Source organism: Aulonocara stuartgranti (assembly GCF_965226115.1).
Source record: "Aulonocara stuartgranti genome assembly, chromosome: 18".
NCBI lineage: Eukaryota > Metazoa > Chordata > Actinopteri > Cichliformes > Cichlidae > Aulonocara > Aulonocara stuartgranti.
Window position 1 is genome coordinate 31,407,193 of NC_138954.1, and position 10,523 is coordinate 31,417,715.

Below are 10,523 nucleotides of genomic sequence, written 5' to 3' on the forward strand. Positions count from 1 at the left end.
TACTACTCTGAAATATGAATTACATCTGTAATAATCACATACATGTAATAGAATGTTAATAGTACATTTCCCTTTTTTAGGAAATGACCTGTATGTATCTGTGTGAAATCAATAAATGGATCAAGTGCTGCAGGATCAAGTGCTGCATTATCTTTAGTTACATTGATAATATTTATTTATGGTGAAACAGTGGTGGAATATCGCTGTTGCTTTCGTATGAATGACGCGGGCATACCTGCGTGGCCGCGATCTAATCCTGTTTACATAAAGTGAACCTGCTCCCGAGCAGGTTTACGCTTACGGCTCTGTTGCTATGGCAGCAAGTCCCGGATGAGCTTCGGGGAACCGAACGATCCAAGATCACACGAAATCGTCAACAATCAAATCCAGCTAACCTACTTAGCGAGGTACAAAGAACGGGCCCCTGGGCTTTGAAGATCGACAGCTGTAATAGGCCTAGGCTGCTGGGGGCTTCCATGATGTGCTTAGTGTTTCTTCTTCACTCACCTCTTTTAAGTTACTGGGTGTTTTATATGCCATTTTGCATTTAATCATTACTTATGATTAATCTCTCTCTTCCATAGCTTGTCTGTTGCCCTGTCTCCCTCCCCTGACTCTGTCCTGTTTTGTTTTTTTTTACTGTTGGGGTTTTCTCTCAACAATTTTAGGGTCTTTACCTTACAAGATAAACCAATTTGAGTCAATTGTTGTGATTTGGTGCTATATAAAGAAAATGTAAATGTTTTCAATTATCAGTTTTTCTTCAGTGTGGGCTCATTGATTCCATGATAACTCACGCTGCAATTAATCTGTATAAAAAGTTTACTTTAAGACTTTCAACTAGGACAGAATGAGGCAGGTGATTATCAATGTCAGGACACAGCATAACGAATAAGTGCATTTGCTTAAGATACACATTGCGCCTTTCATAGCTTAAACATGAAATATTCAAATTCAAAAACATATGGTCCACTCTTTGTGTGAAAGGCAGACATTTTCTTTTTTATTTGTTAGTTTATGGTGAAAAACCCCAGATACACACACAGTATTGTTGTATACTAATCAGTGAAACATAAAAGTACCTGCAACAATTCTTAGATAAATGATATTTACATTTGTATTTATTTACATTATGTATTTCAGATAATAATTGAATCACTTTTTCATGTTACAAACTGGAGTATGTCTTTATGCATGATGATTATTCCCTGTCTTACAGACTATAAGGAAGTGTTATTTCATTATGTTCAGCTGCCGGATCTCGTCCACTCTGTTGTGGTGCAACTGGAAGGAGGGAGTGACCCAACGGCCACACGAACACTGATCTCCACACCAGCTGAATGAGCCCAGCTTACAGTTACACTTAGGACACAGCAGCTACACACACACAAATATATAAAAGAAAGGAAGAGAGAATGAACAAGAACTGTAAATTAGCAAAAGGTGGTCATATCAAACATTCATATTTGCTCAAAAGTTGTTGGGGGGTAACAAACAATGATGCAAGAGAAAAGATGACAAGTTTTTTACCTGTCCATCCATCACTCCAAGTAAGGCTTGCTCCATCCATTGCACTGGCTCAATAAAGTATGATGTACACTGGACCTCTCCTGAACAACAACACATCGAAAGATTACAAGTTCAGTAAGTGCGATTACTTTGTAGTCTTTTTTATGGATGTATGGATGTACTGTGAAGCCAGTTTGAAACAGTCAAGCTTTCTTCAGTTTAGCCATGTCAACACAATGTAAAATCATATCAGAGATAACAAATCTGTCATAAAACTAAGAAAACAAATATCTTAAAATCTATTTTAGAAATCAATCTGAAACTTGCTTAAAACTAAAAAATATATATATTATTATTTATTAGATGAAAAAAACTGAATTCACATTTTAATGCCAAAATTTGAGCCGTCACACAAGTCATAAATTACATTGCTCAACATTCAACCACTAGAATGTTTTAAGGAATGCAAGTAAATAAATAACTAAAACTAAATCTCTTGGGGAAAAAAAAAGTGCTTTACTATTGTTTTTCAGCTTTATTGCAAAAAAGTTCATTTGAAAATTCCTGGATAACATCAGTAATTATATTTTCTGATTAACTAGCTTGTAAATATAGGTGGGGCATCCGTTAATAGAAATATGAAATATGTTAATATTAATACTGTTAATCTAGGGCAGCTGTATCTCTGCAACATAAAAAAAAGAACATGTGGGTGAAAAAAAGTCAATGAAATTTAAAAAAGAAAAAAAGAATACCCAGATACTAATTAAAAATGACATTGTCAATAATTTATTGAGTGAATGTTCACAGTATGTCTTCTTACCAGTAAGGTTACTGGCCTTTTTGTGACTAAAGGCCGAAGCTCCTTCTCCTACTAAATGACTGAGAATACTGGAGCCACGAAATAGAGTTCGACTGCAAGGAGAAAGTGGAGGTTACTGCCTGCAGAAGCTGTAGCTCAAACTGGCACACACACCAGGCTGAATACCTCCTTTTCTCCATTCAGAAGAAGAGTCACTCAGTTCCTTGGATTCCTTAGATTACATTAGGAAATTACATATCCTATCCAAGATGTACAAACTTCGAGACAAACTTAATACCAATACCAGGATACATTGGTGTGAAAAAGTGATTGCCCCCTAACCATAATAACTGGTTGGGCCACCCTTAGCAACAACAACTGCAATCAAGCGTTTGCGATAACTGGCAATGAGTCTCTTACAGCAACATGGAGGAATTTTGGTCCACTCATCTTTGTAGAATTGTTGCAATTCAGCCACACTGAAGGTATCAGTTTCGTCCGCAAACCTTTTTGATGTGACCCTCTTAGCTCCTCCTGCATCAGGTGAGACAATGATGCAGTTTTTCCACAGCATCTCAATCGGATTCAAGTCAGGACTTTGACTAGGCCACTTCAAAGTCTTCATTTTGTTTTTCTTAAGCCATTCAAAAGTGGACTTGGTGTGTTTTGGATCATTGTACTGCTGCAAAACCCAAGTGCGTTTCAGCTTGAGGTCACGCACAGCTGCCCGGACATTCTCCATCAGGATGTTTTGGTAGACGACAGAATTCATGGTTCCATTTACCACAGGAAGTCTTCCAGGTCCTGCGGCAGCAAAACAGCCCCAGAGCATCGCACTACCACCGCCATTTTTTACTTATTGGTAATGTTGCTCCTTTTCTGAAATGCTGTGTTACTTTTATGCCAAATATAATGGGACACACCTTCCAAAAAGCTCAACTTTTGTCTTGTCAGTCCATAGAGTATTTTCCCAAAAGTATTGGGCATCTTCAAGACGTTTTCTGGCAAAACTGAAATGAGCATTTTTGTTCCTTTTGCTCAGCAGTGGTTTTTGACTCTGCCATGCAGGCCATTTTTGCCCAGTCTCTTACTTATGGTGGAGTCATGAACACTGACCTTAACTGAGGTACATGTGACCTGCAGTTCTTTGAATGTTCCTCTGGGGTCTTTTGTGACCTCTTGAATAGGTCATTGCTGCGCTCTGGTTGTAATTTTGGTCGGCTGGCTACTCCAGGGAAGTTTAACCCCTGTTCCGTGTTTTTGCCTTTTACAGAGTTGTGTAGGAATTTTCCAGACTGACAGTCACACAGGGCCCTGTACGTTTGGATTTGTTTTCCTCTTAAAAATGAACACCTTCATTTAGAAAATGCATTTTGCGCTTACTTTAAACATTTAAGTATGACAAACAAAACCAAAAAAAGGAAATCAGGAAGTTGGCAAACACTTTTTCACAACACTGTAAATAGTTTGCTATGATCGGCTGTGAGTCATAAATTAAACTGTGGACTGTTGAGCTAAGAAGTAAAATCATCAACTTAACAAACTGTTTTGTTTTTGTGTGTGCCATCAGCTTATTCATATTAAAGACACATGTAATTTGAAGCATTCAGCTTCCATTTTTCACCTGCACTTCCTGCATCGATAGGATGCTTCAGAGGAGCTGGAGTGGGCAGGGTCAACAGCAAACACCTCCCTAGGCACCTTCTGTAACTCTGCTCAAACACATGCACACATACAGAAAGAAAACATATAATTTAAGAACAAGAAAGCGCAACAAAAATAATGAGAAGTGCTCAAATGTTTAACTATAATCTCAGAATGTGTGTGTGTGGTTACCAGGGTATTTTTCAGTGATCTTGGTCAGTCTGTATTGTTTGTACAGAGGACTGGAGGTATCCACCTCACACTGCATTGCTTCGTACAGACACAACTGCTCCTCAAAACCACTGTTGACCCTAAAAGACATACATACAAGCAAGTGTGCTTTAGAGAATTTTAAAAAAAAATGTAAATTTTATGTGTGGAGTAAGAAATATAATCTCTGGGGGATTTAATAAACATTAAATACAAATAACAGTACTTTAAAGTGAAACACAAACTTACTGTACATCTGGTTTGAGACTCTTTAGTCTATGATAAGCCTCAGTGAATCCCAGTTTGTATCTCTTCATTAGATAAGCAGTAACAATGGTGGCACTGCGACTCCGACCAGCCTGACTAAAACACACACAAAACCATGTTTGCGGTTTGACACTTAACACGATTGTTTCACATTGCATATTTTCACAAGCTTGAGTAAAATAAAAGGAGCATTTTTTTAAAAATCACAATATTGCGATTTGATATATAAAATTGCCTTACCAGTGAACCAGTGCAGCCCGGCCACCATCTACAGCCTCTTTAATGAACCGGAAACTGGTGTCCATGTAACTGAGGAGGTCTGAAGTCTCTTCATCTAAGACATCAATCCACTTCCTAACAAAGGCTCTATCATCAGGAAACAGTGGGCTGGGGTCTACAGAATCTACAGACAGGATGTGACTGATGTTCGCACCGACCAGTTCCTGGTGGTCGTTGAGGTTAGCTGCAGTGCCGATGTACAGCCCAGGGTCCACCAGAATCATGACTGCAGAGACAAACCCAGTAGCACTAATGTCTGTGCAGAAATATGGCCAGAAAAACATCAAGAAGTCATAAATGAATCTGGACATTCTTCCAGGCACTAACAACACAAAGTAGAATGGAGTAAATGGCTGTGTCTATAACCGTTTTTGTAGACCACCTTTACAGCTTTAAACATTCTGATCACTGCCCAATTTCTCAAATCAAACCTTTATATTTTTCCCCTTTGGATCATCTTGGCATTTCATTTGTTAGATACCAATTTAAAATTAGGAGATTAAAATGTGAACATAAAAACATCAATAAGCATCAAGAACAAAAAATACTTTTTATACATACATACATACATACATACAAGTATAGGAATAGAATACAACTACGTTTTAATCTTAGAAGCAAATTTGGACCGCTGTCTAAATTTTAATTTCAAAGGTCACCTGGATACAAAAAGTATCGAATCATCAAACAGTTTGCTGTCTTTGGCTTAAAATACGTTTTTTATTAAAAGCTTTTCCTCTTGAAAGCCACTTTTGCCACCATCGTTGCTGTTATTCATCAACTGATTACCATTCAGTGCCATGTTTCTCTATATATTGTCTCTGACACAGCAAAGGATTAAAAATAGGAGTTAAAAAAGGATTAAAAGTAGCGATCGTCTTTGGTTCAGTGCCGTTGCCAAAATATAAATCTGAACTTTCACTTTAACATCTACTCATTCTGGCAACCCACACACCCTCACATCGTTCACTCACTCGCGATCTCTCGCAGTCGTTTTCGCCTTTTTGCTGATTCTCACCGGCTTCGCCTTTTAGTGTGTAACACAGCTACTGATTTAAGAGAAAGTGAGTGCAGTGAAATACGTTACAGACTCAAATATAATCCAAAAAGTTAACGTGCTGTAGTCTGCATCAGCATTTGGTTCCTGTTTTAAAATGCTCGGTCGGAAACGTAGACGTACACACAAACACGCGTCGTTAGTTCCGGCCTATTATACTTTCAAAATAATTTCAATAAGTATAATAAGTATGGCAGAAAATTAAATAGTCAAAACGTATTTACATACACGCTCTATGTACAGCCAGTATCTCTGATGTTAAACAAAGCAAGAGGAACACAATGGTGAATACCAAATCTGGGTCATTTTATTGATAAAGGGTTTTTTTTACTTGTTTTTCCTGCCCACCCCTATCGACCATACCCCAGAAAAATATTTTTAATTGAAGATAAACTAGACAACGCTTGGAGAGCAATACAAAAATTCCAATAAATAAATACAAAAATTCCAATAAATAAATAAATAAATAACCTGGAGACCCTCTTGGCTCTTGGTTAGGGGAACATTTTTAATTTCTCTTAGCTATTTGTTGAACATGAACATGAAAAGCGTTTACGTTGCCTGGCAGGGCGAAGGACACTGTCTCAGCTGAACTCTGGACACACACACACACACACACACACACACAGAGACATATATATACACATGCAGATATACACTCATCCCCCCTCCCCCTCCAAACGTCCCCTCCGATGCTAACGGTGGATCAAGGAGACCAGCCTTATGCTGCAGGACCGGATGCACTGTCTACACTGGCTGTCTCTCACCCTTTACCCATCCCTGTTGCTTGCCATGTGTTTCTTTGGTGTATTAAGAGTTTTTTCATGTGCTATGTGCAGAGAGGTGTTTTTTTCTGTTCTCAAACTGATCTCCCTGTTGGAGCTCAGTCTGGGGGGAGTTATTTTTTCTCCTTATCTTTCCTCGTGTTGTGCATTTTCCATGTTATAGTCCTCTGACCTGTCTTCCCCATGTGATGTTTGTGTAATGTATGTACGGTGGCCCCTAGAGACAAAGCATGTATAAACTCCAAAACACTTACAAATTCCAAATAGCACGCACAAACTCCTCAACACATACAAAATCCAAAACACATGCAAACTCCAAAACACATGCAAAATCCAAAACACGTACAAAATCCAAGACACGTACAAGCTCCAAAACACATACAAAATCCAAAACACGTGCAAAATCCAAAACACGTGCAAAATCCAAAACACGTGCAAACTCCAAAACACGTGCAAACTCCAAAACACGTACAAAATTCAAAACACGTACAAAATTCAAAACACGTACAAAATTCAAAACACATGCAAAATCCAAAACACATGCAAAATCCAAAACACGTGCAAAATCCAAAACACGTACAAAATTCAAAACACATGCAAACTCCAAATCACAACGGAAGTGCTCCAGGACGCTAGGGGCAGTGTTGAGCTCGATTTGTAAAATAAACGGCAAGTTTGTTGCAAACACATGGGCTCTAGTCTCCGTTGCGCTTCCCAGGTTGCCTAGCAACTATGATACTAACAGCTGGAAACGTGTCATACAACTTTTTTTGACAGAAATGAAGGAGAACATATTTTTTTTCATTTGTTTGTTTGTTTCTACAAGAGCTTTGTGTGATTTGATAAGTATCTGAGGCTGAGACCACAGGACAGTAAAACATGATTTTTGGGCTTCATTTCTGTACTGAACAGTCATTTAAGATTAGCTAGTAAATAACAATTAGCTAATGTTGTTCATGAGACTAAAGTCATATCACTTTGGTAATGTAAATATAATATGGACAATATTATGGTTATTATATTAGTCATTATTAGGTATTACAGCAGTGAACATGAACTCTTTGTCAAATACTGAGCTTCAGTACAGATTCAAGTTGCAGTTATTTACATGTCTTACCACCTTAAATCTTCACTCAAAGACAAGTATATAGGAATGACTGCCAAATTTATTTGCCACTGAAGCCGAAGGATGGCATCTGAATAAAACCTCTCTTGACATGCCTAGATGACATTAAAGCTTGGTTGGCTCTAAACTTTTTAAATTTGAATGAAAAGAAAACAGATTTGTTGGTGTTTGGACCCAGTGGCCCCTGTGAGTCCTCTTCTTTTCATTTGGAACCCCTGGAGGTTTATTTTAAACCTGTTGTTACTGCCCTTGGTTTTAAGTTGGACCAGTCCATTTTTATCATTTAAGGCGACTGGCAAGAGTGAAATCGTTTCTTTCTAGGCAGCACTTTGAAACCGTGATCCATGCTTTTATTTCTTCCCCTGTGGACTACTGTAACGCACTTTATGTGGGGGTCAGTCAGTTGTTACTCTGACATCTGCAGCTGGTTCAAAATGTATATTGACAGTGCATATATAGGTGTATCATATATAAGAGACAAATGTTGTTCCTTCAGTATGTTGGCATTACTAAATTTGGCTCAAATGCTTACATACATGTGTAAAAAGAAAATGTACAAGCTGTGAGCTGTTTCAAATCAAATCACTTTTATTGTCACATCACATGTGCAGGTACATTGGTACAGCACATGTGAGTGAAATTCTTGTGTGCGAGCTTCACAAGCAACAGAGTTGTGCAAAATACAATAATGTAAACAAGCAAAATACAAGAATGGCTACATCTGAAACTAATAAATATATGTACAATATATAATAGTATATATATGTTTCTGATAAAATGAAGAGTAGACTGATGTATTAAATATTCCTTTATTGGGTGATAAAATCAGACCATGTCATAACTGCTTTAAGTCATACAGAATAGATATCAGAGCTTTAAACAGGCTGACGTCTGCTAAATGGGTCAAACTGGGCAGAAAGTATACAAACACATAACATCCTTATAGAATATGATGTAACACTATAGATCAACTTACCTCAGAATATATAAAGCATATAAACAATTACAGCAATATGATGCAACAAACACAGCAGTGCTACTGATCCAAAATACTCAAAGCTTCATAGAACTGAAACAAACATTTATTTTTAGTTCCATTCTGCTGCTGATACAGACTTTAGGTTTCTGAACATTAAACTTGTTGCTGCCTTTCATAGTGCGTAACTTGAAGGCCCTGAGTACTTTCTCCCACACTGGAAACACTGGAATGATAAAATTATTTGAACATTACCTAATAAGACTGATTCAGGACAGACAATTAGTTATTTTAAACTTTTCTAGCAGTCCTTCACAAACAGGGAACAGTCTGTCTATTCTCTCCATCTGTCAGCTGCTGCTGGCTCTTCCTCCTCCTCTTCCTCACATACTGCTGAGATTGTCCTGGTGGATCATCAGGGGTGCAAAGCCTCACAGATGATGTAATGCAGTGGGTCCCTCAGTCTGTTCTCACTCTGGACACTTGCAGGTGTCACACATAGAAATCAAATGTGTGATAAGCTGCAGGATTCAAACACAAGTGTGACTTATAAATACATGTTCAGACTTTTATTCCACAATCAGAGAGAAAGAAACAGAGAGAGAGTGCAGGACAGACAGACAGGTGACAGTCTCAGGTGTACACACTGCTACAAAACAGCACCAGAGAAGGAGGATTTAGTGTTTGTGTCATTACGAGTGCTAAACAAGAAGAGTTCCCAGATGGTACAGTGGACACATGTGTGACTCCTGTGATTAAAGCATCTTTCTTTCAGCTTAAGGAGTGAACCGTCAGCTGACTGACATGACTGACTTTAATTACGCATAAAATCATCACATTCTCTGTAAGATTAAAGTCAGCTATTGAACGGCGAATATTTTGAAGTGAAGGCTTTAAAACCAAGTTAGTACAAACGTCGCTAATGTCACATAACTTTCCCGACATGTTGCCAACAGTAATGTTTTAATGTTCTTCATTATAAAAACATTTGCGCATAAATAAGTGACATAATATTCAGTACTTACTTCTGGAAGTTTACTCTTCGTCCGCTCCGCTTCCGCCGTTTTTTTTCGGCAAAATTATCCAAACCACCGCCGCGCTATGAAGTCTGGGATATGTTGGGCCATGAAGGCTACACAGACCCATCCTTAAAATTCAGGGAAATTAAGGACGCATTTGAGGGCCGCATTTCGAGCAGCCTTTGAATTGGGACAGTCTTTGTCGTGTCGCTGTGACATAATCGGCCTTAAAATGCGGCCTTTAAGGCTGCAGACCCCAAATCCGGTCATTGGTACTTCCTGGCTTGTGTAGTTACTAGGTAACAAAAGCTCAACACTGCCCCTAGCGTCCTGGAGCACTTCCGTTGTGTTTTGTATTTTGCATGTGTTTTGGAGTTTGCGCGTGTTTTGGGGTTTGCACGTGTTTTGTATTTTGCATGTGTTTTGTATTTTGCACGTGTTTTGTATTTTGCATGTGTTTTGTATTTTGCATGTGTTTTGGGGTTTGCACGTGTTTTGTATTTTGTACGTGTTTTGTATTTTGCACGCGTTTTGTATTTTGTACGTGTTTTGTATTTTGCACGTGTTTTGTATTTTGTACGTGTTTTGTATTTTGCATGTGTTTTGTATTTTGTAAGTGTTTTGGAGTTTGCACGTGTTTTGTATTTTGCACGTGTTTTGTATATTGTACGTGTTTTGTATTTTGTACGTGTTTTGTATTTTGCATGTGTTTTGTATTTTGTACGTGTTTTGGAGTTTGCATGTGTTTTGGATTTTGTACGTGTTTTGGAGTTTGCACGTGTTTTGTATTTTATACGTGTTTTGTCTTTTGCATGTGTTTTTTATTTTGTAAGTGTTTTGGAGTTTGCA

At 38.1% G+C, this 10,523-nt stretch overlaps 1 protein-coding gene across 2 annotated transcripts; it reads right to left on the reverse strand.

Annotated features, from left to right (window-relative positions):
• Positions 1–975: 975 nt before the first annotated feature.
• On the reverse strand, positions 976–5,924 carry dusp12 (dual specificity phosphatase 12). 2 transcript variants are annotated; one of them, XM_082513387.1, is made up of 8 exons: positions 5,686–5,924; positions 4,673–4,937; positions 4,415–4,528; positions 4,148–4,266; positions 3,936–4,023; positions 2,333–2,424; positions 1,531–1,610; positions 976–1,377 (listed from the first exon to the last, which is right to left on the reverse strand). In XM_082513387.1, exons 2-8 carry the CDS (start codon positions 4,933–4,935, stop codon positions 1,234–1,236), a joined length of 900 nt encoding a protein of 299 aa, XP_082369513.1. In that variant the 5' UTR covers positions 4,936–4,937; positions 5,686–5,924; the 3' UTR covers positions 976–1,233. The 2 variants fall into 2 exon arrangements, with proteins under 2 accessions (XP_082369513.1, XP_082369512.1); XM_082513386.1 differs by having other exon boundaries at positions 4,673–4,967; positions 5,686–5,921.
• Between the last annotated feature and the right edge of the window lie 4,599 nt (positions 5,925–10,523).

What these genes read in the sequence shown, in the direction of transcription:
- dusp12 (XM_082513387.1), bottom strand. Translation starts at nt 4,935, where the DNA reads ATGATTCTGGTGGACCCTGGGCTGTACATCGGCACTGCAGCTAACCTC. An exon ending in CGGGCTGCACTGGTTCACTG is followed by an intron (nt 4,529 to 4,672) that starts GTAAGGCAATTT and finishes TGTGTGTTTTAG; the next exon opens with TCAGGCTGGTCGGAGTCGCA. An exon ending in TTGGAGTGATGGATGGACAG is followed by an intron (nt 1,378 to 1,530) that starts GTAAAAAACTTG and finishes GTGTGTGTGTAG; the next exon opens with CTGCTGTGTCCTAAGTGTAA.